Source organism: Bison bison, unplaced genomic scaffold (genome assembly GCF_000754665.1).
Source record: "Bison bison bison isolate TAMUID 2011002044 unplaced genomic scaffold, Bison_UMD1.0 scf7180017858886, whole genome shotgun sequence".
In the NCBI taxonomy this organism is placed as follows: Eukaryota; Metazoa; Chordata; class Mammalia; order Artiodactyla; family Bovidae; genus Bison; species Bison bison.
The window spans coordinates 682,303-696,361 of record NW_011489458.1 but is presented as its reverse complement, the minus strand read 5'-3'; the positions used below and the strand labels follow the sequence as shown (position 1 = coordinate 696,361).

Sequence of the window (14,059 nt, the reverse complement as noted above, 5' to 3'; positions counted from 1 at the left end):
ACCCGGGCTGGACATCTCCGTGCCCTGCCCCTGTGCGAAACTTGGAGTCCCTCTGACGGACCACGACCTGGTGTTCGCCTAACCGAGGCCTCCATTAGCCCTCTCCGGCCCTCGCCCCTGCCAAGTTGAAAGTGTCTCGAGTGTAACTCTTGGCTCTTCTAAGAGGTCTGTAGGTTTGTCACAAAGCTGCCCCGGTCCTGCGGTCATATCCAGAAACCCCCTGTCCAAAAAAAAAAAAAGCATGGTGGAATTCGTTAAAAAGAAAATGTGAGCTCAAACCTTGTGTCATTTAGCGAGAGTTGAGTACTAGTTGGGAACGACCTGGTAGAAATGGAAAAGCAGAAATGTGTGGAACGTGTCTTTTTGCATGAAATGCCTTACGGTTGTTTGCAACTGTACAGTTTGGGAGTAAAGTGCCGATTCCCAACTAAGGTAAAACAAATATGTACAAAATGAAGACTCTGAAATAGGGAAGATGTTGTTCCTGCAACATCTGGCTAGACCCTGACAGTTTTCCCCCTCCTGGTGCTTTTTGTCGTTTCATTGTGGGCACTGCATGCTCAGGTACAGCCAGCAGCCATATTGAAGAATAGGATTTTTTTTTTCCCCTCCAAGTTGAAGCTGTCGTGTGAAAAGTACTGAAGAAGTTACCAGACACTGAGAATTAGGCTGGAAAGAGATGCAGGTTTAGGAAGTGGCACCAGATTCGTGGATGAAAAGGAGTTTGGGAATATTTATAATTGCGGAAGTCAGAAGGTTGAGTTACTTAAATGCTACTTTTAGATAAACTCTTGCGGAAATTAATATAATAGTCTAAGCAGATAGGAAACAAAATTGTAAAGTTTGTTGTGCAATTATCTTCTAAGACTTAAGTGATGACCTTGGTGTGTACTGACACTGGGTGATTGGTTATCCGCTTATCTCATGATTACCCGTTTTATGATCCAGTCATCATTTTAGTTCATTCTGTTCCTTGCTTTCCCCTATTCCTGGTTCCAGAGTTGCCTTGAAGAGCAGATACTCATTTATACAGACATTGAGCTCTCCTGCAACTGCCAGGAGAGCCTGCGCAATAATTCAGGTTTGTGATTATTAGACCTAAAACAGGCACTTAAACATCTTTCCTGATCTGTTTACATTGACATGGCCACCTAAACTGTAGGTAAAAATTAAAAGATGACATTCATTTCTGTGTTCATATACTCAACTGTTGGGAGAATGGGTGTGCATAGTGTAGCCCTTGCTCTCTGAAATAATAAATGAGAGTAAGGTGATATCCAGCAGCTCTTTTGTTTAGTGGCCCTTGTAGCCAAAAAGATGATAAGTGCAGCATGAAATCCTAGAGCGTGTGTGTGGTTTGTGTCGTGTGTGTGTCTATGTTACGAGGAGTGGAGTGCATTGTTCTCCCTTTTCTCTTTGCAGTGGAATGCAGTAGCCCTCTGGGCCTGGGATATTGTGGTTGATAACTGTGCCATCTGCAGGAACCACATTATGGATCTTTGTAAGTAATTGAAGGAGGATGGGGGGGAGTTGAAAAGGTTACAGAGATTGCGGCTATCCTGATGTGACCAATTTTCTTCTCCACAAAGAAATATAGTCAGAGCATTTGGGGCCTTCTACATCTAGTTTCAAATAAAGTAGCTTTTTATGATATCCTGCAGGCATACCCATCTCTCAGAATAAATCTGCTCAACCTAAAGATGGCAGGGCCACATTTAGAATGAATTGTGGACACCCAGGTCCTGTTGACTATATCCTATTTCCCATCATGTAACCACACTCAAAGGCAAAAACAGTGAAGGAAAGAAAATTAACTTTGAGCTAAAACGTTCTGTCCAGCACTAGTTTTTGCTGGGGGAAATTTATGACGAAAAGAGGCCCAAGAGTGGATTTTCAGTGTTAGCCCCAAATGTAGTGAGAGGACATCACTGCCGACACCTCGGTAGTCAGTTCATTGCTCTAAAGAAATTTCATTTCAATTTCCACATATTTCATTACACATAGTGGGCAACACGTAGCAGGTTTGGTTTAATTGTTGATGGAAGTTAGTATCCTTAGAGTAACGGGCCAGAATGTTGGTCACACCAGGAACAGTCCTTTTTTCATCCAGATACTAAAATGGTTTGATTGAAATCAGAAATAGCGCAAAGAATGTGCAGCTTTCTAGAATTGAAGTTGTAACTTAGTTTTAAATGACTTACCTGTCTCTTCGGCTTTCTCTTGAGCCGCTGTCCTGCTTTACTCTGGTAGTTCCTCTGACTTTCTCTCCATTCTTGAAGTGCCCATGCTCTTGTTTAGAACCCTTATATATCCTGTTTGAATCTTCTCCATCTCTTCTCTACCACTCTCCACCTATCTTTATCTGACTCAGCACTGTCTAAGTGTAAGTCAAAAATGCAGGCGCATACATAATTTAACGTTTTCTGATACTCATATTAATAAACAGATGATTTGTATTTTATCCTATATCCAGGATACTTTAAATTTCAACATGTAATCAATATTTTAAAGCGAAATATTTTACTTTTTGTCTTTTTTGTACTAAGTTTTCAAGTGCATTTTACACTTCCAGTGCGTCTCATTTCAGACTAGCCACATTTCAGGTGCTCAATAGCCGTACGTGGCCAGGGCTACTTATTAGGTCATGCAGAACTAACCCCTAGTTGGTCTTCAGATCTCACCTTAAACTTGCTCATAGACGTTTTCCCTGACCGTACTTACATACACACAAACACAAGCTTGAACAGTTCTATTCAGTGTTTCCAAGATGTCCTGTAGTTTCCTTTGAGATTCTGTGGCAGTCATTTAACTTAGTTGGCTCTTTATAATTCCATGTTGTTTACAGCTGTGTTCCTGCATCGGGCGTAGTGTTCTAGTACATAGTAGTTTCTCCCTAGGTGCTTGCTCTGTGAAGAACAGAAACAAACGGGACCAGTCTGTGATCACTGCAACTTGGAAAGCACAAAGCAAATATTTTGCGTTGGAAAGTAGTCTTGGTCTGTGTTGGTTGTTTACTGCCCTTGGTGTCTGAGTTTTGACCCTGTTTTAACACTTTTTCACACAACAGTCAAAGCAGATCAGCAGCTACCATGATGTTTAATGGAGATAGAAAAGACCCATCACAGAAAAACACATGCACGGTTTTACATGTGCTTGGGTGGGGTTTTTGATTACATGCTTGCCCTTTTTTTGGGGGGGGGGAGGGGGGCCTGTGCATTTTCACAAGGAGTTGTTCCCAGAGAAAATTTTAGTTTCTTGAGGCTCTCTTCTATAAATACTTAATGATTTTATATAATCCTGACTTTTTTTTTTTAACTTCTTGTGATTAAGTCATTGTGTGTCTCTGGTTGCAAGAGAATGTACTTCTTGAGAAGACAGTGACAGACAAAGGCCATTGATACCGTCTTCTCTTAGTGTTGAACGCTTGAGGGGTTGATGTGGGCTCTTAGGTAGACACCTGCTTTATCATATATTTTAAATGTTGGGTGCAGAAGGAGAGCATTGAACTCCTATAACAAAGTGATTTCACGTCGTGTGTTTTATTATTTGATGAATATTCACACCCTGGGCATTTTGCAAGGCTCCAGGATAAAACAGCATCTGGGCTCGGGTCTCTACCCTTATGAAACATAGCCTTCTGCTTATTACAGACACTAAAGAGAAATCTGGTCGCCACAACTAGACTTGTCTTCCTTTCAAAAATGAATTATGGTTCTTGTAAAAAAAACTTTTCGTTAAAGATGAAAATAAGAATCTTGATTTAGCAGTGGCCATTTTCTAACAAATTCCGGCCTGGCGTTAAATGAATAATTATATACATAGTTGTAAATAAATGAGTAATTATGGCTGAGCTCCAGTTGAACCCACCTGCAAAGCATTCTCGGTCTGAAGACTTCCCTTTTGGCCTCCAGATTGATACTGTATGTCCTACTATGGCCTCGGACTTCACTTTGCATTACCCTGCTTCTTGGTGCTTTTAAGAGTTGCTGAAAAATGCAATCTGCTAGGTGTCATTTTCTCCATTACCTCTGGTAATCTTGTCCCAGATAAAAGGTTGTCCAGAAGTGCTTAGACCCAGCCTTTGCCCATAAGTTAGTCTTTTCCTAAAACCACAAAAACCTAAAACCGCAAAAAAGATCCATCAGTGTTTTCAAAGGGTGAAATCTCTTCACTTCCGGGAAGAAGCTGTTGCTTCTTTAGCAGTCCTCTGGTGGTGATGGCCCTTGTATTCAAGTCCTCAAGCTTTGTAAGTCACATGAAATACACTTCTGCCTTTGCAGGGGTCTGATAAGAACCTGTTGCATGCTGCTTTTTTGTCTGCTTTAGGCTGACAGTGAGCAATTTCTTCCCCTGTTTAAGCAAACGACTAAACCCCTATGCTCACTCTCTGAGCCGAAAGCTTGAAACCATTTTATCTTTGAGGACACTTTAGTAATTTTTCATGCCGTATCCCCTTTTATCTGGCATTCTAGATCGCAGTCCTATTTCTGCTTTTTAAAATTATTGTTAAAGTGTAGCTGACTTAGAATATTTTATTAGTTTCAGGTGTACAACCTAGTGATTAAAGTATAGTGTGTACTCCCTTTGACGTTATTATAAAATGTTTGCTATATTCCCTGTGCTGTACAGTTTATTGTTGTTCTTTGTTAAGAATTTTCTGATAAAGAATAGATACATATTTGGCCCCCATTCTCTCTATTTATAGAAGCCATTTTTGTTTCCTTATTCAAGTACTGAGAGCCTAGTTTGCACTTGGCATAGAAAGACAGCCCCCTAAACATATGTAGGCCTAGAAAAATTTAAACATGGTAATATACTTTGAAAGAGTTTCATTATTAAATAGTAATAATTGTGCCTCTTACTTAGCTAATTTCTTAATGCATGGTCCACATCTAAGTGAGAGGATTCCACTTGAAGAACATCAGATTTTCTTTTCTCTGCCATCTCTTTGAACAGGGTACATTCACAGACCCCATGCATTCTTTTTTTTTTTTTAAATATTTTAAAATCTTCATTTATTTATTGGGCTATACCAGGTCTTAGTTGCAACATGTGGGATCTAGTCCCCTGACCAGGAATCAAACCAGGCCCCCTGCATTGGGAACACAAAGTCTCAGCCACTGGCCCACCAGGGAAGTTCCCACTATGTATTTTTGAATATATGACATAGACCCTAGGTTCTCCACTTTTTTCAGAAGGAAAACCAGTTACTCTCTTTAAACTGAATCTGGGTAGCAAAGAAGTTCTGTGATTTCAGATCCTTTGCCATTCATATTTTTGAAGGATGGGGAAAAGCATTATTATGTTATATATCACTTCCCAAGACCAAGTTAACATCTCAGCATTATTTTCTTACAGTTTTACTATCTTCCACCTATGAAAGTTTGAAATAATTGCCTCCTATTAAATAGTCTTTCCCGAAGCTTTTTATTCATCAGAAAGAAGACTCCATTTAGTTACCACCTTCAGAGAAAGCAAATTACACGTTAGTAATTTTTGTTCTTGGAATATTTATCCCCAATAGAGCTTTACTCATCCTTTCTTGATCTCAGTCAAATTTTCATTCCATTTAAGTTCTCTCCCTTCCCCCTCTAAAATGGATATTCGGGTAGTTTGCAGTAATTTGTTCCACTCACTGGTCAGAAATGTCTCGGGACAGTAAGCATCACAGCTGGTGACCCCAATTCTCCAACCTGTCGGCCTCACAAACTTGGTGTGCTGACAACGCTTTGAGGACCTGAGTTCTGATGTCCTCGCACAGAGCATCCGCAGCCCTCTACACCCCTTTTATTTGCTCTGTCCCAGCTCCATGTGTCTGCCTGACTCCTTCAGGGACTGGAGCTTGTCACTGAGGCTTTCATGTGGCAAACCTGGGTGGTGTAAGGGCCCAACAGCAAACATTCACCCCGCGTAGAGAAGATGCCAGTTCTCAGAACACCAAGAGTTAGGAGGTGGCTTTAAAAATTTACTAAATTTACCACATTATGAGGAATCACTGTCATTTGGACAAGTCAGGTCACGTTGAGACTTAGAAAGCGCCCTTTGCTGCGTTGCTCTGTTTTTGAATCAGGGGAGGAATTCTTTGCAAAGCGTGCTGTTAAGTCAGCTCTGCCTTCTCTGTTCATCACACCTTTCCACATTCATTAAAAAACAATTATGACTAATTAACCACTTGAGATTCTGTTCCCGTTGAGGCCATCATCATCACCCCCTGCCCTGTCATGTCCTCACGTGTGGGTAGAGCCACTGGAGGTCAAAGGTGGTTGCTCGTGGGGCCAGTGATCGTGTCGCTCTTGTTCCCACAGGCATAGAATGTCAAGCCAACCAGGCGTCCGCTACTTCTGAAGAGTGCACCGTGGCGTGGGGCGTCTGTAACGTAAGGCAATATCTTTTCCTCCCAGCATGGCTTGTACCGCTTCTCCTGCCTGCCCATCTTGTAACTAGGGAAAAAAAGACTAGCCCACCTTTCTCCACAAAGGTACACAGATAGCAAAAAAAAAAAAGGCATATAAAACCATTGTACTATTCACCTGTAAAAAGTATTAGTTAAGAGGCAGCAGTTTGTCTCAACTATGAAGTATACCAGCATCCGCAGCAACATTGTTGGGCTTTATCTTTGAGAATTGACTTCAAAGCCTACGGCACAATCGTTGGAACATTATGTTAGTGGAAATCTGTACTTTCTTACCAGATTTTCTTAAAGGCTGAGTGTCTTGTGGAACTAAGTTAGGTGAATAAATTGAGCATTCCTGTGTATGTTGCTGGGGGGTCGGGGTGGAGGGGGCAGATGTACCAAGTTAGCATTTGGGTTTTTTTTTAAATGTGCTTCATGACAGAAATGTTTTGTGCAGCCTCGTTGGACTGAATGTACAGCCTTCCAGGGAGTGACAGCTGTGAAGGATAATAGACATGAAATATGTTATTTCCAGCACGTTAAAAATTCATCCTTATAGCCATGTAGTCCCAGTCATATGAGCTAAAAATGTCCTGTCCGGGTGTCCTGTGCCCAGGGGACAGAGAGCTCCCAGCATGACACAGGCCTAAGAAGCCACACTCGAGTCAGACCACCACTCCCTGTCTCTGTGACTGACTTGCTAGGCAGCTGCGGGCAAGGTATTGGCCCCTCTAAGCCTCATATGAAGTGGAGCTGTTAGTATACTGCTTAGCATCATAATCAGGATGAAATGATTTTATGTTTAAAAAAAGATGCTTAGAGGAGTTCAGGGTTTGGGTGGGGCATGAGCCACCCATCTTGCATGGCCCTGCAATAAACCTTTTTCTCTGCTCAAAAAAAAGTGCCTAGAATACCTCCTGCAGGTCCCTTTGGCAGTCTCACAGTAGCTCCTGTTGGTCAAGGGACTGCATGTGCCACCTTCGAGGATAAAGAATAAAGCATATTGGGCTCTTGGCTCTCTGTGGCATCCAGGTGTAGAGTGAGAACCATGTCACTTTGTGGTGGAAGGAAAAGCAGTGCGCTGCTCCTTAAATTTGACTCAGGAGAGTCACACTCAGAGAACCTGCCACCAGGAAGAGCAGCAGGTGTGCCTGAAGCCTTGGACTAGTCCTGGGTTCCCGGGTTGGGTCTTCTATGACACTGACTGGCTCTGTGAATTAGGCACGTCACTTAACTCATCTGGGCTTCAGTTTCACGTCTGTAAAATGAAGATGGTGATACCCGTCACACTTGGCAGGGTTGCTGCAGGCTCCAGTGAGGTGATAGGTGTTCATAGCCCTCCTGTTAAGTGTAAAGCACGAGGCAGTGCGTTTTGAGGCTGCTGGGTACGTCCATTGATAGGTCTTAGATTGTTGGCAGGAGGAAAGCTGGGATCGAGGATGTTCAGGGGTGCTGTCCTGGCCCAGCAGCCTCATTTGCAGCCCCTCTTTCCCTCCGTCTTCAGGGTGGGGCGCAAGTACAAGGACCCTGAACACTGGCAAAGAGCCTAGTGGGGCAGCTGGGAGGGAGAAGGGGGTCCTGAATGCCCTTAGGTGAGCCTGTCCCCATTGCCTGGGGATTGAAAAAATGCCTCCATTTTCTGCCCTTTGGAAATGTTGTTTTTCCTCTTTTTCACCGTAAGTCAGGTGAGCATCAGGACGAAAAGGATCTTGCAAAGGGCCGTCACTTTGGGAGTCTTTGTCCCTCTGAGTAGCCCCAGTGCACTAGTATGGACTCTAGTCTTCATCACTGCATTCTGTTTCTGTCTGTGTGGAAAGTCAGTTTTCACAGATGATAATCCACATTATGATTCTTTAAGTTCCATGCATGTTTGGGTAGACACACTGACCAGGTTTCAGGGCTGTAAGCCAGGCCTGCCCAAACTTTCATTGTGTGTTGGGGTGTCAGCACTTCTCCCCAGTCGCCACCTCAGCCGACCCGTCGTGGCTCAGATGCAGGGACCCTTGTTGCTCCATCCTGATGCTGCTCACACGAGCAGGGCTGGAGGATAAGCATCATTGCAGAAGTGCTGTGGTCAGCATCTGCATGTCCCTAACACGCACAGACTTTGCTTTTCCCCAAACCCGAAGGCCAACCCCTCATTCCCTGTCAGCGCCCAGCGTTCTTGGTGCTTTCGCCCTTTTACTTCCCATCTGGATCATGGAACCAGCCCTTTGATGCTCTTCCAGCTGCTTGCATGCAGAATGCCCATCACACTGCTTCCTCTTACCCTGATTTTTTTTATCTGATTCCTTTTTTAAGACAAAGTCTCACCCACTACTAGAGGCTTGTTGAGTACCAAGCTTTTGTAATATCAATGCCTCTATGAGCAAATCTGCAAATACAGTCCTTTGGGCAGTGTTGAGCTGGGTGTGGAAGGTCGGGGACGTGCCCATCGCAGTTCTGGGTGGTTGGCGGGAGTGATGCACTGCCATGTGCTAAGGAGAACCCTCTCCTCCTGGGGTTCCCTTCTCCAGGATGGGGAGGGAGCTGGAGACCAAGAGTGGGCAATTTGAAATGTGCGGATGATTGAGGGCCTCCTTTTGCCTGTGTGTGAGGAAAGCAAGCCTCCCGTCCAGGCCGACAAGACCCAGGGAGCCCCACTCCATCTTACCTTAGGAAAGGGGAAGAGACCTCATTGCGTGAACACCCACCATGCGTCCTAAACGTGTGCTTCATTTGGTAGGAACGAAGCCTCGCAAACGTTTCGTGGGCCGTGGCCTGGTACCTAACCGGGTGTAACCCCTCGTAGACTTCTTGTCTCCCATTGTGTGTTGCCTTCCTTGGTTCTCCAGCCGCTGTATATCACCACCCTGCTCCCCTTGAGACGTATTGTCCGTAGACGGCTGAGCCTGCACAGAATTATTTTTAATAAAATGTATCTTTTCTTCCAGCATGCTTTTCACTTCCACTGCATCTCTCGCTGGCTCAAAACACGGCAGGTGTGTCCGTTGGACAACAGAGAGTGGGAATTCCAAAAGTAGGTGTCCCTGGCTGTTTCCACTTTGTACGTAAGGTTGGGCTGTGTGGTCAGTGCCATTCTTGGACTCACGTCAAGCTGGAGGGTGCACAGTTTTAGAAGATGAAGACATAAAACATGCTCGGTTCGTAAACTAGCTTTCGGTTAGACAAGGACTCGTGTCTGTTTAAAACGCATAAGGTGAACCAACATTAGAAACTTGCAGCCTAGAGTTTGCCAGCCATCTAGGTAGGGTCTTTGGACGTAGTAGTAGAAGCTTGCAAATTCTCATTTTGCAAGCTATTAAATATTTCCACAATCACATCAATAATAAGGCTCCAGGGGCTAACTAATGTCACCTGTCTTTGCTTTGGGCTAGAATTATATCATGTTTCATTGGTTTATCTCACAGGGATTAATTCTGATACAGGGTTTATGGCTATCTCAACTAAATCATTATTGTTGCTGCTGTTAATTGTAGTAGCGTGTAATTAATACATGGCATGCAAATTTTCAAAAATTCAAATGGTCAGTCTGGACTAGTAATTCCTAAAAGAGGAATTTCTGGTTTAAGAGTATGTATGTTTCTATTTTTTGATAGTGTCAGATTTTTTCCTTTCCCAAGAATATGTACTAATTCACAGCCCCTACAAACAGTGAAGCAGAAGACTGCATTCTCCATTTCTTGCCAGTGCTCTGTTATCAGACGTTTTCATCTTAGCTACTGACAGGTGAAAATCAGTTTTCAATTGTATATTTTAAAACTTTGAGTAAAGTTGGGCCGCTTTTCATGTTTTTATGCCTGTTGTGTTTTTCTGTGAAACACTTTTTTATCTGTTGAATTTTCAGTTAATTTATCAAATTTTTAACGGAAAGGGGGATTTTCGAAGTTCTCGAGAGGCCTTTGTAATTGACTGTGCCGTGGAGCAGGCTCAGGGTGCCGTTTCGGACCAAAACTGTCTCACGTAGCCCGTATGCGTGCCCAGGGCTGAGCCTAAGAAGTGGGGGTGTGAAGAGTCCCCCTGCTGGGCTTGGCCCTGTCGCTTTATCCAGCTGGTGACTTTGCCTGGCTGTGGTTATGAGTGCCCTGGGAAAACAAATTCATAAGAAGCAAATTTCATTTCAGCATGCTTTAATCTGATGGATAACTTCCAGGTTATTCTCACTAACAAGCTGGAGCTCTACCCTGTGAGGACTTTTTTAGAGAATATTTAAGCGAATTTCTTATAAGGAGTGCTTAAAGAATCTAGCAGCCTTTCAGGGTGATGGCAACAGTGATGCAGAGTTCTGGTGCCCTGGTCTCCATCTGTGTAACGAAGTATTTTCATCAGAGGCGAACTACCCGCTAAGAACCAGGACAAAAGATTAAGATAATAATGGATTCTGTGTTCAAGAAATCTTATATGTGGAAAAAATGTCCTGTCATTGGTTATAATCTTTCTGGAGCCAAATTTTGGCCTCTGGGGAAATCAGAAAGGCCCTGAGATCCACACCTAGTTTCTCGACAGTTCTCTTTCTGCGGTGCTCAGTGGACTCAGGGCTGTCATTGGAACTGGTGATAGATTTTGACACTGAAGGCTGTTCGGTTACTGTTCTCTGTACGAGCCTTACCCTAAACTAGCCCGAGTACGGGAGTTGAGGGGAAGAGGCGGCCCACAGGGAGGGGGGCAGAGGATTCAAGCTGTCTTAGCCATTTACTGGCCATCAGGTGCAGCTCCCTTTCACAAGCATCAGCTGTGACTCCTCCCTGTTACTGCCCTGCATCTGCCTGGCACCTGGAAAGAGTCAGGCGGGTACAGTTGAGTGGGGGACCATCACTATGAAGAGGGTGGTAGGGACAATGTTACAGGAGGCTGGTAGGCTGAAACGGGCAGAGACCAGGGTTGTAACCCAGTCTTCAAAGTTTTAACCAGATTGGCGGATATATTTTTAGCAGGTGTTACAGTCTCAAACAGGGAATCACAATAAGGAATGAATTAATAATTTACTTTGTCTTCCAGGTATGGGCACTAGAAAAAGAGAATTCTTCGATCAAGCTCAACTGTTTTTTTGTTATCCACTGAATGACTTGCCCTCCTGTTACTTAATTATAAGTTAGATAGAACCGTGTCTCTTCTGCTTTGTCTTTTCAGTTTGCTATTCCGGCAGCCATACTGTATTCTGTGTCAAATAAAATCCAGTTGGATTCTAGAACAGACGCTGTCTCTTGTGTATGTGCAAAAAGTGAATGCAAGTAAAGAGCCCTCCCGCCCCTTTCTAGGGTGGAAGGCCAGGTTTTGAAAGTGAGACGTTTGTTCATCAGAGCCAAAGCAGGATCGTCCTGCGAGCACGTCGCTTGGTCTCGAGGAAGCCTGGTCCACAGCCTGGCTGCTGATGGTGATCTTTGGGCGAGTGGTCTCTCTGCTCCGAGCTCTTCCTCCTCCGTGAAGTGGCTGCCAAGGACTAAACAGGATCATCTGGGCACAGAAAGAGGCCTTATAAACTGTGAGAACGCTGTTCAGGTGTTAACTTTGTGTATGACGTGTCGCTTTCTCAGTTTAGTTTAGAAAAGTTAACTTGAAAAAAAATTAATGTTATCTTGGCTGGCAGTGGAGTAATGTGTGAACTCAAATTGGAAATCAGTGTCATTTAGAGTTAACGGGAGAATTCAGGTTTCCCTTCTCCACCACCACCCTTTGTAATTTGTTTAAAATGCCTTGGCCGTGAACGGAACTGCCAGTTTTAACACTACTTCAGTCTCTTAGCCTTTAAGAGGAGGGTTAATTTACTGCAGTGATTCTCAAAGTGTGTGCTGAGGACTTGTGGGAGTAATAGAAACACTTTCAGGAGGTTCACGAAGTTCCTTTTCTGGCTGCATGTCTGTAAAAGGCCAGTTTTTCTTTTTTTCCTTCAACCAAAGCAACGTATTGAATGAAGACGCAGAGCAGCGAATCCAGCTGTCTTCTGCTAAGTCAGATATAAAAAAGATTTGCAAAAATGTAAAACGGTGCCACTCTTCTAACTTCTGTTTTGAAAAACTAACTTTGAATAAAAATATTTATGTTAACGTGATGGATTTTTGTTCTTTTAAAGTCTTTTAAATGTCTCAGTTTGATTTCCACAGTGGTAAATATCTGTAGATGCAAGTCCCATAAAAACTCTTTGGTTTCGTCAGTGTTTAAGGTCATAAGGGGATCCTGAGACTCAAAAGTTTGAGAACCTCTAGCTTAGTAAGTAAGAACTTTGAGGTCCAGCCTGGGTGGAACCCAGCTTCCCCACTTGGCCGCCAACTGTGCAGGTGCTCAGGGCCAGGCGGCTGGTGCCGTCGATGTTCCTTCCACCCTCGGCAGAAATCACCTCCTTTAAACCCCTTTCCGGTGGTCATTCACACTGCAGGAACACTTCAGCGATGCAGAAGAACGGTTTTCACATAGCTGGCGTCACATATTTGCAGAGTTCTGCCTGGGTATCCATAAGGACCCTTGTTTGCAGAGCAGCCAACTCCAGCTTCTGCTTAGGTCATGGAATGTTTGTGAGGGCCAGGGGGCTGTGTCCTCTGAAAGGAGAAAGGGACACAGAGGGGCTGGACATAAGAATGAATAACTAGAACCAGGGCATCCCTGCTGGGATTCTATCGCTCTTTCACAAAGACCAGCTGCTTTTTTTGGCTATGCTTATAGCTTGTGGGATCTGGAGTCCCTGACCAGGGATCAAACCTTCGCCTGATTAATGGAGGTGCAACTCTTCAATTCCTGAAGCCACAGGCATTCAGAGGCATCTGAGCTCTCCCTTCACCTCTGCATCTAAGTAGTCATTAAACTCCATTCACCTGCAGCACTCACTGCAACCTGCACCCTCTTCTCCATTCCCATCACCACTGACAGCACAAGCTGTCTTCATTTTCCTCTAAAACAATTGCAGTTCTCCAACTGTTATCGTTAGTCTCCTTCTACAACCTGAAACAAATCTTTAACTTGACTGATGCCCCTTCCACTAGCTGGGAAATCTTTACCTTGATGGACAGAGTTCACTTCCCATTGTAGACGAGTGTGCCTCATCCCGGCTCCTCCGGCTTCCAAGCAGCTGGAGAGGTAGGGTACCCCACCTCCATCAGAGACACTCGGGCTGCCATCCTTTCTGGCTGTGGGCAGCAGCACTGGCAGCACCCAAGGCCCAGTGCAGACAGCCAAATGGGTTGTGACAGCTGGTGTTTAATAGCCTCAATAGCCAGCACCTTCCCAGACCAGTTTTGTGGCATCATTTTGGCTGTGCTCCCAGTTGCTGCCCATTTTCCGAGCCTGATTCTCCAACATGCCCTGTGCTGCGGTGAGCTCTCCAACATTTCTTACCGTATCCAGTCTGCTGCAACGATCACCCAGGCCTTTGGTTCTCAACTGTCATCATTAATCCCCTCCTGCCCCTGCCAGGTACGTCTACACTGTTTCCTTATTCATTCTCAAAATAGTCCTAAAAAGCCCATCATTTTATGAAAATGTCATCTGACATTTTTTATTCACTTCTTCAGCCAACAGAACACTCTTCTGAGAGTCCTTTGCCTGTCTTTTCTCTTCTCGGTTTTTGTCCCCTATTTGATCAGTTTGTTTTTTCGCTGCACTGCTTGGCATGTGGGATCTTAGTTCCCTGACCAGGGATTGAACCCCTTCCCCTGAAGCAAGGAGTCATTAACC

At 44.2% G+C, this 14,059-nt stretch overlaps 1 protein-coding gene across 1 annotated transcript in view; it reads left to right on the top strand.

Annotated features, from left to right (window-relative positions):
- The window catches only part of RBX1 (ring-box 1, E3 ubiquitin protein ligase), a 13,000-nt gene extending 557 nt beyond the window's left edge, over positions 1–12,443 (top strand). The window contains exons 2-5 of the mRNA XM_010830127.1: positions 1,423–1,501; positions 6,306–6,376; positions 9,328–9,413; positions 11,393–12,443. Coding sequence (XP_010828429.1) covers positions 1,423–1,501; positions 6,306–6,376; positions 9,328–9,413; positions 11,393–11,405 — 249 coding nt within the window. The 3' untranslated portion in view covers positions 11,406–12,443. The remainder of the gene's footprint in view (positions 1–1,422; positions 1,502–6,305; positions 6,377–9,327; positions 9,414–11,392) is intronic.
- The last annotated feature ends 1,616 nt before the right edge of the window (positions 12,444–14,059 follow it).